This window comes from Salarias fasciatus, chromosome 12 (assembly GCF_902148845.1).
Source record: "Salarias fasciatus chromosome 12, fSalaFa1.1, whole genome shotgun sequence".
NCBI lineage: Eukaryota > Metazoa > Chordata > Actinopteri > Blenniiformes > Blenniidae > Salarias > Salarias fasciatus.
Genome location: NC_043756.1, coordinates 15,220,676 through 15,239,721, shown reverse-complemented (window position 1 = coordinate 15,239,721; position 19,046 = coordinate 15,220,676). Strand labels below are relative to the sequence as shown.

The 19,046-nt window shown below is 41.8% G+C and overlaps 1 protein-coding gene across 2 annotated transcripts in view; it reads right to left on the bottom strand.

Annotated features, from left to right (window-relative positions):
* The window catches only part of unc5ca (unc-5 netrin receptor Ca), a 180,772-nt gene that overhangs the window by 44,948 nt on the left and 116,778 nt on the right, over positions 1 to 19,046 (bottom strand). For both annotated transcript variants that reach the window (XM_030104854.1, XM_030104855.1), the window contains exon 4: positions 18,057 to 18,160. In XM_030104854.1, the coding sequence (XP_029960714.1) occupies positions 18,057 to 18,160 (104 nt within the window). The remainder of the gene's footprint in view (positions 1 to 18,056; positions 18,161 to 19,046) is intronic.

The window sequence follows — 19,046 nt, the reverse complement described above, 5'->3', positions numbered from 1 at the left end:
TACAGCTAATTCTGTATATGCAAGTGTGTGTGTGTGTACGTCTATTTGTGCAAAAAGGTCTATGTATTTCTATATGAATTTAAACAGTTTTTTTTCTTTTGCATGTATCTGTATTTTCTATGTTTTAGACATGTCTGAACAGAAACAAACAGAAATCATACTTCACTTTTTAAATGAATGAAACCTCCTTCAATGCCTAAGCTTCTGCAGAAATCCTTTGCGCTCTCTTGTCAACATATTCTTAGGACAACAGTGTTTCTAGTATACTAAATATTCACCAACCATCTTCTCTCTCTGACACTTGAGCATTAACTTGACCCCAGTCCACTATGGGCCTGGAGTTTGATGTGTATGTTTATGTTTGAGAGGCAAAAGCAGGAAATTAAAGCGAACATAAGTTCCTCAATTTTAGCTTCTGCTTGGTGACAGGCCAATCAAAAAAAGATGAGAATGTTGAGTCTGAAACCTGCTTTCATCTCAAAGATGGATGTTATAGTTTGCGTTCCGTGAATTTGCATGAATTACATGCATAAGAAGTCTTAACTGTGCCATAAATGTCTATACGACTACAAGTAGATGTCCAACACTCCAGCTTTAATATTGTGCAAACTTGCAGAGAAGTCAGTCACACAGATTTGCCTGCCAGCATTTTCTTTTTATGTCAAACTTGCATGACATCGACTCAGCCACAGCTGAACAAACCAACCAAATTGCTTGTTGCACAGGTTGACAAAACGCCCGGCCGACATTTCAATCAGCTGTCTGCCCCCCCCCCCCCCCCCCCCCCATCCAAACTGAGTGACCGCCGTCATCCTTCACACTGCTGCATGCAGATGTTCACGAGCGTCTTCAGAAAGGCAAACACACGTCCTTTTGTTGCCGTGTCCTTTTCCACTCATCCCACAAACAGCGAAGGCGCACAAGCGGAGGTGAACACTGACTCATTACGGCCAGATGTGCCACTCTTATTATTATTATTGGCACTGACTGGCTTCTATAGCCATCATGGTAATTGCCATGCTTGTTTCCATTATCAAACACCCGCACATGCTCACGCAGACATATCAACAAAGCCGTACACACAGGAAACAACACGCCAGGCCGGTCCTCGGGAGCCCAATGAGCCCAGTCAGCAGAAATCAAGAGCGCTGAGATAAACAAACAAGAAAGGAGAGGAAGAGGCCATTAGAAAGGGAACGGGAGGGAAAAAAAAAAGAGGTTGAGTCCAGATGTGAAGGAACCAGAGGAAGACAAAGAGGTGATGGAGGGAGCGAGAGAGACAGACAGGGAGAGAGAGAGAGAGAGAGAGACTTGTGTTGGCAGAACAGACGTCCATCTTTCCTTCCCTGCTGCCATCAGCTTTCTTGACACAAACTCAGACAATTGGCTATAACGGTCTGTATGTGTTTATCAGTGAATAATACCAACAGATGCCACACACATACGCATACACACACGCACAGACACACACGCACACCGTGTCCTCATGTGTAGCTAAGTAGAATAGTAATCAAGCTATTCATTAGTGTAGTAACAAAGGCCATTACTGGCTAATCAACAATCTTCAAACTCAATCGAGGAAAGCTAATAGAAATTTAATCCAAGAATGCGTCTGAATATGGTGAAGAGCGTGTGTGTGTGTGTGTGTGTGTGTGTGTGTGTGTGTGTGTGTGTGTGTGTGTGTGTGTGTCAGATAAAACAATTAACTCATAGTGATAACGTAGTGATAAGATGAACAAAATGACTGTTGTTTTAAACTATTACAGGAGAGCGTTCTTCCTGAAGATAGAAGATTAAAAAAAACAAAAAAAAAAACAGTTTCCCTCTGCAAGGGAAAAAAAAAAAGATAACAAATAATGATTTTGGATCTAAATGAAGTGCAGCCAGGGTGAATACACAATTTTGCATGGTTCCGTGGCTTTTTGTTATCCATTCTTCTTCCACACAAGCTTAATGCAGGTTAAGGTCACTGGGGTAGAACCTGGGTGAAGGGCAGGGCGAATCCTCCACCAGTCAGCAGTGAGAAAAGTTAAATAGTGTTGTGTATTGGTCGTGGTTTAGTCACAGGACTATTTCAGATGAATAATACGCCTCAAGATGCCTTTGGATGGTTTGAGGAAGTCTCCTCAAGACTGATGATACAGCTTTCGTACACCCACTAACTTTCAATATAAAGGCATCCTTTATTTCCTTCTTCTCTCATAATTAGGTGTCTATATGTAAATACTCCAGCTCTGCAGCACCCCCATAACCTTTGACCTATTTGTTCTTACTGTAAATGCAGCTCTCACACCAGAATCACATTAATCTTTCTGTACTTCTGTGTTTACAATATAGTCCCCCTCACAGAATAAAGTAACCCTTGTTTTGGGTTGGGGGTGTGTGTGTCATTTCCCAACAGAACAGCTTAAATACTGTAATTTGCAAGAGAAAGAATAGCAACCATTGATTTGGAAACACTACCTGAATGAGGTTTGGGGAGAGCAAATACAGCGTGTGCTTCTCCTACCTCCACACAGTCACAACACTCGTCTCCTTCACTTCAGTTTTTGACATTACTGCACATAAATGTAACTCGCATGAAGCCTGTGGACTCTATACCCTGCTTTTCCTCGATCACAGTTTCAGTTTTTACCTCCAGTGTGGTACAAATAGATGTTTGAACACTCATGAAGGACGGTGCCTGCTTAACAACTACAGTGTGCTTTTATAGTTTACATGAGATGCTCATATTATACAGCACTGTGCAAAAATTATTTAAGGGTGCAGTAGTTGGCCGAAAATATAAGAGAATAATACAATCCCCTGAGTAAGCTAAACTCTAGCTTGTTAAGTTTTAGTCCATATACAACACATTGTGTACATTCAACTAACAAAGAGACACACCAAGACCAATAAAGGGTTCGGTTTTAATCAGTGATTAACCTAAAAAGTAAGAACAAGTTCCTGATAGCTTAGTAGACGGTAACGACAAGAAACTAAAAATATGACCAGACAGGAACAGATAAGAAAACCTATAAAGCAAGACATGGTGTGTCAGAAAAAAAAGAAAAAAAAGAAGAAGTAGCACAAATATAGCTCTAAGACATTGATCATGGTCCAGGCTGTGTCTGAAGCCGTGTCAGCATCCATGCGGTTGGAAACAGTTGTTAATAATGACCTTGCCACCGAAGTACATTGATTGTGTGACGCGTGATTTTCGGTAACCCGCAATATATCTGTGCCATGGCTTAATTGGCCATATGTCCTGGAGTTTCTGTCTGCATTCCCACCACACTTGGGAGGTGATTAGGACGATCCTGCTGCCCACTGCTACTGTTGGGAATTTGCGACAGCCTCCAACTTCAAAATACAATATATGCCAGGACTGCCCACACAATGGGGCAGGCTGTGCAGGTTAATAAAAGGGTCACATGTGCGTCCGCATTTACTGCATGAGTGTGTGTGATGTGTCATGCCAACATGGGATTTCACAAACTCTGACAACTTAATTAACTAGATCCAGGGAAGTGACATAATGGCCTAATTAACCAAACTGACATAACTAGGCCGCCATCAACGACCAGCCCACACTTTTTGTTCAAGAACTCACCTTTGATAAAAACTGTTCAAAATAAAATCCATTAGTTTCAGATAAATGCTGTTTGAATTCAATACTGTGTATTCTTCCTTTAAGATTTGATTTCATTACGGTAATATAATTTATTTTCCATGCTAATCTTTTATGCATTTGTATGTAAGACTGCAATATTTATATGGAATATTTTGTTAATTGCACTTAAAAAGGCTTTTTATTGTCTGAAAGATGCAAAGCAGTTGGACATTTATTAAATGACGCTGCTTAAAAACCAATATGTGACGAGTTACACCTGCATGATTTACTACACTGCTGGTGTAGTGGTTATCCGTCTTACCACATAGAAATAGGTTAGAAAATTTGTATATTCTCCCTGTGCGTCTGCAGTAATTCTCTTCACTCTGGTTTCCTCTCACAATGCTAAAAAATATAAATGAGGCTAACAGTCTATTCCAAAATTTTCCGTGTAACCTGGTTGTGTGTGACTGTTACAAGGTTCATCCATCTGATATTGTATGATACCAAAATATTCAAATAACTAAAATGTTTTCCTCAGTTCTGCGAACAATTTATCAATTTTGGGTAATCCAGAAAAAGAAGCAGAACTTAGTGTACGTTCTTAAATGAGCTGCGCCACTACGTCGCCAAGAAATACGTACATATATGAAACGAAAAACTCCCCAAAGTACAGTACAGCCCGAGGACGAGCAGAGCGCTCTCCAAGGTGTCCCACGCAGACAGAACTGGGACACAACGGGACACCCAGTTGGACTGGGACAGGCCTGCCGAGGGCTATTTATAACCTCCCACACCACTGCACCTTGATACACTTTCCGTGGATGATGCATGACGTGCACATATGAGCACATGATCCATGCAGCCTGCATTACTGAGCTGTGCTTCTGAATATGACTTTAAATACTGTGTTGTGTTTGTTCACCTGCACACACACGTGCAATGACACCACATTTTGAAAAATAGCATAACTGCAAAGATTATAACTCACTTTGAACAGTGCAGCTTCACAAATATAACAAGAGAGGTAACAAAAGGGGAACAAGTACGAGCAGGTGAAATGAAGGAGAGGGGAGATGGAAAAGGAGAGGCAAAAAAAGGAGGTTGCTCAGCACTAAAGGAGGTCACAGATGTGCTGAACAGAAAGCTTGCATTGCCTTCTCTAGAGTGTGTGCGCACACACACACACACACACACACACTCACACACACACACACACACACACACACACACACACACACACACACACACACACACACACACACACACACAGTCACCTCTGAGATTTAACACAGGTGCAGATGCTTCACAGTGATCTATTAGACTCACCCTCTCATGTCAACATTCAAGAGTGGAGAGAGACAGAGAGTAGAAAAGATGGATGAGAAACAATCTCAAGAGGGGGGGTCGGATAAAGAAAAGGTATTTCCACGGCAACGGTGAAGAAGGGAGAGACGGAGAGTTAGGGAAGCGGTGATTATGGCAGAGGAGGATGAAGAAACAGGGAGTGGAGGTGAAGAGCAGATACCTGTGGGTGATCCATTAAGCTGCATTGACAATGTCAACAAATGGGCAGAGCGAGCAGCAGACGGGGGCCCATGGAGGGCGGAAAAGAGAGTGCAGAGGAATAAAAAGGAAAAATGAAAAGGTAATGAGTAGGTAAGGGACACTAAGGGAGAGGCAGAGCGATTTGGAATTTCCATAGTGTGTCAACAATTAGGGAAAGAAAGATGAGGAGGAGCGGAAAGAGTCGGAGGTGCTGAATGTGGAAAAAGGGGAGTCCAGAGACGAGTTGGAGAAGATATACTGAGGCAATCCATTAGGCCCAACACATGGGAAAACAAGAGCAGGGAAGTGGAAGTCATGTGAAAAATGTGGGGGAGAGATAAAGACAGAGGGAGTCTGTGAGGGTTCTATTTTACCCAAGAATCCATGTGTCAGAACATGAGGTGTGTGTATTCAATCCACCAAGAATCCCAGCTTCTGTTAGTTTCCTCAACCTATTTCACTAAGAGGTGGAGGAAGCTATTTTGTCGGTGTGCACAACTGACAGGTTGACAGATTGAGTGCAAAGCCAGGTAAGTGATGAGTGCTGGGAAAATTGGAAAAAAAAAAAATAATTAAGAACTTCGAAGGTGAAAATTAAAACCATCAACGAAAAGACTACTTAAAGAAGACAATAGTGGTTCAACTGGCAGAACTGAGACGCAAAAAACAACAACAATAATAACATGAGGTTAATTCTAGGCCATATGTTGCCTGTAGTTTGAATGTGAATCCAGTAGTTCAAATAATTTGACCAAACTACAAGTAAAGTATATAGAAGAAAACACATCAGACAAAAGTCACTTTCTTTATCTGCCCTGAGGAGGAAGTAACTTTCCTAATTTACTCCAAAAAAAAAAAAGCTGCTACATCAGTGAAGAATAAACGGCTAGTCTGATTCTGAGCCCTAAATATATTCCATTAAAGATCAGTAAAGATACACCTAATGTGATGCCCGGGGTTTGTTATGAAATGAGAGTTAAGAAGAGAGCTTAGTTGTGAGATCTGAGTCAAACAGAAGCCAGTGTTCAGGGAGAAAGGACATTTTCTGCTCAGTGCTAAACTTGTCCTGTTTTTTTTTTTTTTTAAACACCAGATCAAACATCAATGAAAAAAACAAGAAGAAATAACATGCAGAAATTACAAGCCATGCATTACTACATCTGTTAATTACAAGTCAAAGGAAAACAGAAAACTAAAATATAGCAGAAATTAAGTAGCAAGCAAACTGAAGAAGGAGTAAAGAAGCAGCGTGTGGGGACTGTGATGGCAGCCGAAGCCATGGGAGGAAAATACAAAGATGACAGTTTGGGGTGAGAGTGTTAGGGGATGGAAAGTTGAAATGATACCCTGGGCTCAAATCATTAGAGGAAGAAGCAAGACGAAAAACATCCAAATCCACTCAACAGCTCAGACATGTCAAGGGAGCGTTTCCCCAAACAGATGCTGACCCAGTAACAGCTGGAATCAGAATCAACACCTCAAACACCACCGGGGAGAAGTTCAAAAGAGAAACACTTTCAACTCGTGATAGAAGAACTGAAAGTTGGGAAATTAAAAGATTAAACTTGTTCTCTCCTCTGTTCTAATATAGCATGCTGTACTTTTTGTTCTTGACTTATATGAGAGAGGAAAATGTCAGAGGCGGCATCTGCTGGAACTTCTCCTGCAAACATACTTAAAATGAGTTTGTCTAGTATAAACACACCAATTCAGATATCAGAGTTTGACATCTTTGATAAAAAGATCCTTTACAATCCCTTAATAATTTATAATTACTTTATTAACCCTATGATGTTTTTTCTAGGAAGATTTATCAAGTCCCCTCATATTTCTTTTAACATAAAACTGCTGATAATGTACTAAAAGACAAATTATCCTTACATCCTAAAAATAAAGACAGAAGTAATGAATTTGGCAGTCACAGTAACTGTCCTTATGAGCTTTTATGTAGTTTCCTCAAGTATTTTAAAGACAGAGTCTTGCCTGACGGACTCTCCCAGTTGCTGTGAATCAGTGCTGAAATGACTGACAGGTTGTTAAATTATAGAGCAGCCCTGCGCACGGTTATGGGTCAGTGCGGTAAAAGTGTTGAAGCTCTGTGTATCTGCGTCCCCGCTGCTTTCTTTATTCCTCTGGACATTGATGTATTTTGCCTTTCCTGAGTAAAGCCTCCAGTTTACTAAGTACTTTAACATCACTAATGGCAACAGCAGAAGGTGGAGCGAGGGTGAGGGAAAGAGAGGCGGAAGGCAACGGGTGCAAACAAAAAAAAAAAAAAAAAAGGAGGCGAGAGGGAGAATGAGACAAGTCACATACACAAGTCAGAAATAGGGGGGCTGAAACGAGAGCAGCGAGGGGACACGGTGCAAAACAAATCTCAAGATTCCGTGACAGAACGGTGAAGTGTTTCAGTGCACACCTGCGACGACTGACTCAGCCCAAAATGAATGTTTTTTTCCAGCATTTTCTGCCATCTTCAAAAACAACCTGACCTGATTAACATGAGTGGCAATGCTCATGGCAGCGAAATAAGACTCTCTAGAATCATGCAAGATTTCTTGGAAACACGGAAATATTAAATGGTGTGTAAAATGATACAACTTGTTCAGGTCACAAGCTTCAAGGAGGCAGTATTTTTTTTTTTAAATTATCAATGTCAAGCTCACTGAATATTTCCTAATCTTTTTTTTTTTTTTTTTGCAAATACATGTTGTGATCCAGGCGATCTGGATATTACTGTCTACAACCTAATGCTGTTGGATTTTTATGCACAGTTCACGTTGTTATATCGATACTCTTAGGTAGGAAGGTAAACAATCAGTACTTTCATAACACACGTTGTACAGAACGAGTGTGTTTGTGTGTGTATGTGCGTGCTTGCGCGTGAGCGTGAGCACATGTCAAAGCTGATTCACTGTACAGGGTAGGAGTGCTGATGACACTCCATAATCATTAAAGCATGAAGAGGCTCTGAGCTGATTGGGGGCATGCTAATCCTTTTTAATTGACTCTCCAGCTCTCCAGTGTTATTAAAACCACCAAATAACAAAATCAGCTTTGCTTTATTAGCATGGTCAGCTGAGCTAATAGAGACCTCCTCGTTTGTGTTTTCTTTTTGTTGGTGGTTTTGTATTACTGAGAAGCACGAGCAAGATAAGCAAAGAATAAACAAAGCATGAGGATGAACAGTTCAGAGGAGACATTCTTCCTTACATACATGCAAGTTTGAACATTCTGACTGAATGCAGGCCTGCTTTTTTTGGTTGGCATATAGAAGTGAGGGAAATGCCGCTACCGCTTATCCAGGGCCGGGTCGCAGGGGCAGCAGTCTCAGCAGGGATGCCCAGACTTCCCTGTCCCCAGACACTTCCTCCAGCTCTTCTGGGAGGATCCCAAGGCGTTCCCAGGCCAGCCGAGAGACATAGGCTGAAGCCCATTTCGCCCCTTAGCCCTCCCCCTTGGACCTACCCCTCCATTTTGCGCGTTCACGTGGAGGGGTAGGAGTGTCCCAATTGTCATTTTGACGTAGGGATAGGGTCAAGGGGGAGGGCTATTCACCCCTCCAAAAGGAGATTCTCCCGAGACACACTCCAAACGAAGTGGTATGATCCAGTGGCGACCGGTGGCGAGGGGCGCTTGTTTTGTCCGTCTACACCACGACTGGCGGGCGGGGTTAGTTCACTTCCGCATTGGCGGGAGCGATCGTTTCCACACCCGCGCATTCTAGGCGCATTCCAAGCACAACAGATAGACGATTATTTTCAATAAACTGGTTTCTTCAACAATGCCCGCCTGGAATGCGCGGGTGGGAAAGGAGCGCTCCCGCCAATGTGGAAGTGAACTAACCCCGTCCGCCAGTCGCGGTGTAGGTGGACAAAGATAGCGCTCCCCCGCCGCCCCTCGCCACCGGCCGCAGATTTCCCAGAAAGTCTTGCAAGATCGGCAAGATGGCGGCGTCCGCAACGAAAGAAGTTCATAAATGTAAGTATTTTCTCAATTAATAAAGTTTTAAAATGTAAGACAAACATTCTTCTTCGGCAAAGAATTGTCGCACCTGCCTACGTCATCAGCAGCGGTGACAACTGATGACGTACGCGATTGTCGAAGGGGTGTTCCAATTTGGAGGGGTTTACTTTAGGGCCTACCCCTTAGCACTCCGTTTCAAAGGGGTAGGGCTAAGGGGGAGGGCTAGAAAGAGAAATGGGATTGGGCCATAGTCTCCAACATGTCCTGGGTCTTCCTCGGGGTCTCCTCCCAGCGGGACATGCCCGGACCACCTCCCTTAGGGAGGCACCTTTTATTTATACTACAATATATAATTTGAGTCCGCACATTAAAAAATGCAACAAATAAAAACAGCAGATGCCATTTCTTATTTTATAGTTTCTATAAGAACTATGGGAGGATTGTATTTTTTCTCCAAGTACTGCACCTCAGCATCTGCCAGGTCACATTTCAGCAGCCTACAGCCGTATACTGTTGAAAGAATTGCTCTGAAATTAGCTAAAACCACTCATGCCAGACTGTTTGATGAGCTAATGCTTCAGTTGAACTATGGGCTGTGAGCAGAATCATCAGTAATACATTCCAGCCACAAAATGTCATTTTTATGTCATTTCACACCGCCGAACATGTTAAACAGCGAGAAAAGACAACTGCATCAGAGCAATAATGACATTAACAATCAGATAGGATCACATTTATTTTTAAACATTCCCTCTGAGGCGAAGCGATTATGCGGTCACTGTTCTGCGATACTGTTCTGTTATCATCGCTGTCAAATTTATTTAAAAGAAATGTAATATTCGCACTGACAACGACCTCCTTCAGCAACACACTGAAGACTACTTGAATGAATGGTGATGTAAGTGAAAGGCAATTAATTGGTAGCAATTATTCAAAGGCCTGGCTTATTAAACTTTTTCAGTCTCGCTCCCAAATGAGGAATTTACTGTCCCAATTGCTTCAGTAGTTAAGTATATAAAATTATCTCACATCTCTTGCCAGCAGTAGGACTGAGAACTACTTTAAGTGCTAAATTACTTTTTGATTAGAATTCTATGTTCAAATTATTACAATAATGCACTCTAAATGAGATGCATGGAAATCCTTCACAGATTTACGAGCACAATTTTAAAGTTTTTTAGTGTTTTGAAACAAAACAACAAAAAAAAAGACTTACAAGGTCTAACAACTTATAAAACTTGACAGAACAGAACAGAGTTTTGCTACTTGACACCGTTGCAGTCTGTGTCAAAACAGGGTGTTCATTCATCCATGACAACACTGTCAGGATTGCCGAGGGCAGCACGGGTAGCTGTCTGACAATGCAGCACACTCTACACTGTCATGTCACCATCAATCCACGGCTTTGTCTCCAACGACGCCGAGAAAGACAAGGGGCATGAGCAAGACTGAGAGACTGAGAGAGACAAAGTGGAAAAAAAAAAAAAAAAAAAAAAAATCACAGGGGAGAGACACGCATTAACGAAGACTGTGAGGAAAAAATAGGGATGCAGGTGAAGGAGCTGAGGCAGAATACCAAACGGGGGTGACATAAATGGGAAATAGATGAAATAAGAAGCGTGAAAGGTTTCCTTGAGGATATGAAAAGTGAAGAAGAAAACATTAAAACCATAGGTCTCGGTCAGCATTTCAACACCATCACATTTCATTTTCTTCCCCCTCGCGTCACCTGAAAGGAGGACATTAAAAGGAGTTAATTGCAAAGGTGGACGATCCTGTATGTCTTCGCCAAAGCTTTTGAACAGGTAATGAAAGGGGAGAGAAGACAAGGTTCTCCTCATATGGAGGTAGGGATACGGTGGGGTGGGGGGGTGGGGGTGGGGGGGGGGGGGGGGGGGGACACAAACACCGTCATTATCTCCTTTGCTCATACTTCTGAGTCAAGCACCCACTCAGCCCTCAACATGCCGGGCACACAGAAGAACAAAGCCCCGGATTCAAACGGACTCAAACCTCAGACCACAGACAAGTTAAACATACGATCACCGGCCTGCTAACTTCCTGTCTTCCCCGTGCAGGGGAGAAAATAAAGCAGTCTGAGTCGTCAGCTTAGAAACAAAATCCAGAAAGACTTAAGTAATGAAAAGCTCGGTTCTTTGACTTTTGATTGATAGTTTCCTTAAATGGCAGAGACGAGGAGTTGATGCAGTCTGGAGTGGTGGTAAAAGCTGAAACAGCAAAACTCTTCCGCCCGGGTGTAAAAGCCAAGATAAACATCTTGGTTCAGTGTTTTCATAAAAAGTTCCAGCGGTAATCTGCAAGAAGTACAACTATGTCCAGCTGCATGCACGAAGAGGAAGAGATGAAGAAAGGAAGTGAAAAAGAAATAAATTGTTTGCAACATTTTCTCCAAATAAAATATGCTTAAACCCCACAGTCTAGACAGAACCAGTGATTGGTGCAAAATGGAACCAAACTGAGAAGGCAAGCAACAGATATACACAAATTTCATGACTATAAAAAGAAAAGAAAAGGAAAAAAAAAATGGTGAGGGACATCACACTCATGCTGATGTTTCACAATAGGAAAAGTCCCATTTCTGATTCAGTTCTGCACAGTCTGCTGACTTTGGAGTGGGCTTTGACTAATGCCTGAATTTACTGTCGTGGCTTACCACCGGATGAGCAGCCTCCCAGGGAAACTAAAATCACACCCTACACTGGATGTATATGTATTTTCCCTTTTTTTGACAGGATGAGTGTGTGACACTGTCTTACAAAGTACAAAGACCATAAAAGACTGACAGCGTTGTCAATGTGCCCAATGTGGACATTTAATGCTTCAAAGGAGTGTGCATGTGCGCTTCCATGCATGTGTCAGTTTCCATACATTATGAGATGATGACCATAATCCCTTTCAACATCTGGCCACGAAACATTTACAACCAAAACAAGAGACAGGCTGCCCTTTCTCATCCCAACCATTTGTAAATTACTCGATGAGGACAGACCATTGCTGCAGCATTTTAATAATCCTAACACCATTTCAATAATTCACCTAGGTAGTCTGAATAAAAAAAAAAAAAAAAAAAAAAAAAAAAGAGAGAGAGAGAGAAAGAGAGATTGCTGACTAATCTGTGGATTACGGTGATGATTTCAGACTGAGGTTGAGGATCAAGGTAAAATGTGATGGGAGATGAGCCATGGGGCTTACTATGTGAGCTCAAAGAGGATTAAGGTAAGGATCTATTGGGGAAGCAGCATTACATAAATTGTTTTTTGTGCACAAAACATACACATACACAGTTGTACGCACACGCCTCTCTGCTGAAAGGCCAGAATGAAATTGACTTTAAGTCCCCCAGTGCAGCGGTCACAGCAGCCTGTGAGGTGAAGGAAATATCTGATACTTTACTCGATCCCAGTAATTTTCTGTCAATGGATTTTTGTTATTTTTTCTGTTGTCCATTCTGATTTAATTACCCAGACATGAACACAGATGCCACTCACTGTGTCAATAAGATTTGGAGAAATTTATGTCGCTGGATGAAATTTCATCCTTAGAGATTTTATTGCAAGAACTGACTCAATCATCTGGTTAAGCACATGTTTTACATTTATTCCAAACTTGCCAATAGTTTTTGTCACATTTCATAAATATTAGAGCCCAACCAATATTATTTTTAGGGGAGTGGGGTTATGCTGATTCCACTTTATATTTCAACGTATCAGCCAATCTGTTTTTCCTCCTGATAAGTTATGACATGCGTCACTACGTCACATAAAATATGGTGACGTCTGGTCAAAGTGGCTGCAACGCTAAAACCACGGACAGTGAACAAGCCTCCAAATCTGTTCACACTAAAGGCCAAAGTCGCCATACTGCCACATGATCCTTTACTTTTTTCTACTGCTAGAGAGCTAAAATACAGGGCATCAAATCTGGCAACACTTATATAGGTTCATTTATTCAAGCTGGGTTATTCTAAATGACACGACAAGGCTTATCATGGGAAATGGAAAAGTACTGAGCTGTTAAGAAACTAGTGAAACTTTTGGCCAATCACCAATTATTTTCTTGCAGCTATAGTTGTGCGACTAATCAGTTGAGTTCTAATAAATCTATTTTCATAAATACATATTCTAAGGCACAGAGATGCATTAAGCGACGGTGGGATTTCAAGAGGCCGTGTCTTATTTGTTAGACAGTTTAATTCACACCGTCACCTTCTCCGGCCATTTAAAGCTCTGAAGTTATGATCCCCAGACAGATTCTGAGAGTAAATGTCATCATATGTCACATTAACGACTCCTGGGACAGGAATGAACTGTGTGTCTGTGTACAGTATACTGCTGAGAGTTTGAGAATGACGTGGCTGTAAGCATTTTGGCCACACCAGACGACTGATGAGCTCTGACAGAAAGGTCTATGATGATTAGCATCATTCAGTCTCACGCACCCACGCACACACACACACGCACAGTAAAGTGCATGTCTAGACTTTTCCCACACTGATTTATATGGAAAAGCATAAAAAAAACAAAAACAAAAAAAAAAAACACGTTTGGTGCCATGTGTGTTTGCATGTATTTATTAATATTACATCATCCAAAATCAGATTATCATTATTATTTTTTTTTCTCTATTGAACTGTGAAGCACTTTGGTCAACCTTGGTTGTTTTTAAATGTGTTATATAAGACTTGACTTGACTAAATGTGAGTGAATGTGCTGTATGTGTGTCTAACTCTGCTACCTGGACGCACACACACACACACTCACATCTGTACACCGATGTTCCAGCGACTTGCCGGGGCGGTGAGCGGTGGGCGGCTGTGCGGCGCTGTCATCAGCGATAAAGCGTCAGCCCCCAAGATTTCAAGTGAACATGTATCTTACAAAATTTCTGGACAAGCTTGAATCCAGAACCAGAGTTTGAAGACAATCCCCCTGACACAGCAGGGATAATAATAGGATCTGAGAAATGCAAATAAATGTATTCTGTCCAATGGAACAAAATGTATCAGAAGAAATGGTAAATCTGGGACTTTTCTTCTGATAATTTTTTTTTTGGAGAGACAGACGGATGACGTCGAGGGTGATCAGAGGCCGTTACCCACACGATTGAGTTGCACTAATTTAGGGTGTGGATTGAGTGGTTAAGAATGTGACAGGAACTTGACCAGACTCCGCTAACATATCCAGTTACTGTCTCACCGTGCGTGCGTGTGTGTGAATGTGTGTGTGTGTGTGTGTGTGTGTGTGGGTGTGTGTGTGTGTGTGTGTGTGTGTGTGTGTCTGTGTTAGCCATGTGGAAGTCTTGTCACCACACGCTGATGTGTTTATTTCACTGCAGCTGGGGCAATCACTCACACACAGAGACAGACGTACACGCACGCACGCACGCACGCACGCACACACAATTCTGCCAGCGATGAGCACTCTTAACATCCCCTGGCCTTTGGGGCCACTCCAGCTCTTTTAGGGTTTAAAGATAAGAAAATATTCTGATCACCAACGTTGGCTGAAATGTTGACATTAGTTCAGATAAATGTGAAATAGCTACTAACCCTTCAGGTTTATTTGATATGTTTCCTATTGATTTCAATGGTCTCAACGCCAAAATGACAGAAAATAAACCGAAACGGCTTTGAGATTTATTGAAACTTGAGGCATTTTTTATTGAAGGGGAACGTTGTACAGCACCTGTTGTGAGTTCTCCGTGTTCGTAAAGCCTTCCCTGTTGAACTACTGAACTCTCACTGCTGAATCCAATAGCTTTCCATCAGCTTTTAAAGGCTTTCTATCACAGCCTAAAGAGATTTAGATGTGTCTCCAGGATTTCACAATGCCTCAAATTGTATCTCTCAAGAGCTCCGGATGGAAGGAGGAGAAAAGCATGCAGAGGAGACTGACTGTTGACGAGAGCCGTGCTGTCAGAAGCAAAGCGAAAAGGAAGTTAATAGTGCATCATTATGTCGGTGCTTTTTTCTGCGATCAAGGACGAGTTCGGCAGTGACCTTGTAAATCCAGCAGCTGTACAGTAGTTAAAGTGATTATTCACAAACATTTTTTTTTTTTCTGTCATGCTTCAACGAACATGTGTTCGTATTTAGAGGACTACATCTGCTCGTGTATCTTTAGAAATATGTGGAAAAACTTACTTATGCATCAGTTTTGTTTTGTTTTCCTCGACCATATTAATATTAATGCAAATCGTGAGCGTGTTTGTTTGCTTCAGATCTGTGGTGCTGCATGTTGACAGCCATGTGATGCCAGCTGGGTATTAAAATGAGGGGATCATATATCAGGGCAGCGACCCCATCACCTCCACAGCTTCACAGCAGTCGTCAACCGGCCCAAGTGGCGAGTGCTCGCACTAATATTAGAACACTTTCAGAGAGGTCACGGGACGCCGAGCAAACGAGAGCTTGTCAATCAAAGGGAGAGAACAAAAAACTTACGTGTGTGAGAGAGAGAGAGCGAGAGAGAGAGAGAGCGAGAGAGAGAGATCGCCACGTGAAAAATGAGGATTGTGAAAGGACACGATAAGAACAAAGAGAAATAGAAAATCAGAAGAGACAAAAAAAAAAAGTGAGGACTACAACCTGAGGTCATCAGCAGGTTTTAAACCTAAATCCCTCTAATCAGCTCCGGCAGACAGGGGAGACGGACCAATCCATTTGCCCCAAGATCCCATTATGACAGGAGAGAAAGAAATGGAAAAAAGTAGCGAATTGAACACACTAGAAAAATAGCTCTGAGTGTCCGTGCGTGTGTACTCGTGAGATTTGTTGAGTGCGCCGTTGTGCATGAAAGCACAAGTTTGAAGCAGGTGTCGAGAAAAAGGAAAATGTATGAAAAATGCAGCTACGGAGGGAGTAGTAAGAAGTCATTAATGTGGAGATTTGTCACCAAGATGAAGAAGCGTGAGCCAGGGGTGTGAATGTGGGTGTGTTGAGCCGTTGTCAAAATTCAACCAATTTATCTGCTTGATTTCACTCAAAAGGAGATTTCTAGGAGTGAGAGAATAGGTTCGCTCTGTTATTTCCTACAGCTCCTCCATGTCATTCTCCTACTCTCTCTGCCCCACCTTCCTCCCCGCCTTCCTCTCACACCACCTCTCCTTCAGTCTCTCTCTCTGCCCCGTCGTTCTCAGGGGAGCCGTGTACTTAGGTGCAATTGAAAATGACTATCAAACCCTAAGGAGTGAAACCCGATTCGGAGACTCTTTATCCGGTAGCACAGCCTCCTCCAAGAGCCGCGCTGCTCTCCCCATGCGACCGGCGAAATAAAATTATGTATTTTCTTCCACACAGGTGGGAACAGTGCCATGTGAAACCAGGAAAGTAAAGAATAATCTGAATTGTAAATGGTGCTTTTCTTTTTTTCTTTTATTTGGCTGTAGTTACCACCCACAGGGGGTGGAAGTGACATGTGCAGGTGCAGTTAAGTGCAGGTTTACCACGTGAATCCTCTGATGAGTAATTTGAATGTTAATTCACTGATTGCACTCGAAGCGTGCAATACTGTCTCGAAAAGGTTAACGTGAGTACGTGTGTGCCAACCACACGTAGGTTCATATGCATATACTTAAAATTCGTTCGGGAATACAAACTACACATGATAAATGTCTTATTCAAACTATGCGGAGAAGCCAGAGCTGTGCTCATTATAGTGTTACACACAACTTTTTGGTTCCTGAATGCGTCACTGAATCCAATTTGTTTACATTGTTTGCATTCAAATACTGTACATAACGTTCAAGTTGTGTTAAAATGAAGCAATGCAGGAGTGTTTTTGGGAGTCCATTTAGAGTAAACTCCGAGTACAGCCAGAAGAAGAACATTGTAGATGCAAAACAGGAGGAATATAGACTAAATCGCTGCAGTCGCTGGGTTTTCTGCATGTAACTTGTGCTCAAATTGGCTCTCTTGGGACACTTAAGTCCAAGTTTAAAGCTTGGATCTTTGGATGAGTGTTACCTCAGTGCAGCAGCACTTTAAATCACTTGTCTGTCAAAACAGGGTTCAAGCTGTTCCCCTCATTTTACCCCCGTGACAATGCAACAAGTTGTGTAATGTGAGGCAGTCACTCAGGTTTCTGTAAACAAAACAACAGTTCAGTTGAGGTTTGTTTGCATAGCAAAAATGGAATGTATTGTGAATTGGTTATAATTAACATATGGTAGTTTTTGGACGACAAGCAAGGAATTAAAAAAAAACAACAACAATGTAATTAAAGCAGAATTTTGGTGAACTTAATTTTTTCATACTACTAAGGACTTAAATTACGAAATCCACTTCAGTAGTCTGAGAAATCGATTCATGGTTATTTCAGCTATTTTATAACAGGTATTTTCAAGTGGTTTGTCCGATGTGTGTCTCCTAACTGGAGAACTGATCTCCCAGATGAACATTTCACAATTTCACAAAGTGAAGTTCTGTTAAGTACAGGTAAGTATGCTCTCCAGAAGGATTGGTGTTTTAAGTGTTTCATAAAAAATAAAAAAAATTAAAAAAAACAAAAAAACACTGGTTTCTTTGATTCGGGCATACCTCTAGAAGAACAGAAAAAAAAGTAGTTTTACAAAACTTGTCAAAAGGCCACAGTCAATTTTTATTCAGCACAGCCCTCAATCGCTGCCTGCAGACTGTGAAGGAATGCACGCACCCATCACACCACTCCGCTCTGCTGTCTGTCGTTCAAAGTTCCAGGCAATTTCAGAAAGTGTCACATCTGTAATAACTGACTTTTCTATGGCACTTTCAAGCTATTTCCACTTGATGATTTCTATTTTTGTATCTTTTTACATCCTCCGTTGTCTTCATTCTGTCATCCCCTGTCTTCAATCACCCCCTCGTTCTGCTCCGGCAGTCCTCTCTCCTAATCTCATGTCTCACTTTTGTATTCACCTCGAGTGGAGGTTTAAGCGATAACGCCGCACATACCTCAGCAGCTGGTATACCCTCCGGAGGGCGACACTGCAGCAGCACTTCCTGCTCCAGAGATACTTCCTTTCCCAGGGGCTCCTGTTCAAATGACTTCTTCAAGTCTGAGGAAAGAAACGAGAAACTTAATGCCTGGCTCTGAGAGCGTGTTATAATCCCAAGCAAAAACATTAGAACATCACTGCAGAAGCATCTTACACTGGTTGTGAATAACGGGTATGCTTTACAAAGGTGCTGAACTGAGCCGCTTTACCTATGTTTCCCGCTTTGGGGATCCTTTTGGTTGACAGACGTTCAAGGAGACTTTGACAAACTACTTGCACTCAAACTAGTTTAAGGACATTTAATCTTGGGAATTTGCAACACAATAGCCATAGTGGAAATGGCGGTGAAAATTTGTACTTTAGTGTAACTGCTGAGATGGCGCTTACATTTTCTGAATGACAATCACTGAGCATCACTAAAACCACATATTTTGATCCCTTAATAAAGACATAATTAATAAAGGGATTTTTAAATTCATCTATTTTTTCCTGTGCAATGTTGCCTTGTTTGATAGAACAATGAGACTGTAAGGCAGGGAATCTGACGGAAAAAATAAGAATAAAAAATTCACCACCACTGGCTGGTTTTTTTTTTTTTTTTTTGGTAAGTTCAAGCATCAAAAACGGACTAGATAGTAATTCCCATGATAAGGATTGAAAATGTCAAACATCAAAGATTTGTACATCCCTGTCTCTCTTTCTCTCTCAATTGCGCGCGCACGCACGCACGCACGCACGCACGCACGCACGCACACTCTCATTTGTGTACTCAACTCAAAAGATGGTGCATCAAAGATGCAGCGGTTCTCATTCAAGTATCCAGAACTGTGCATCATAAAAAGGCTGCAGCAGGAGAGTGGGAAGTGTGGTTTATTTACATTTGGAGAGGTTGGATGAAATCAGTGATTTTGCGTAGATGTTATCTCAGAAAAAATACACAAGTATG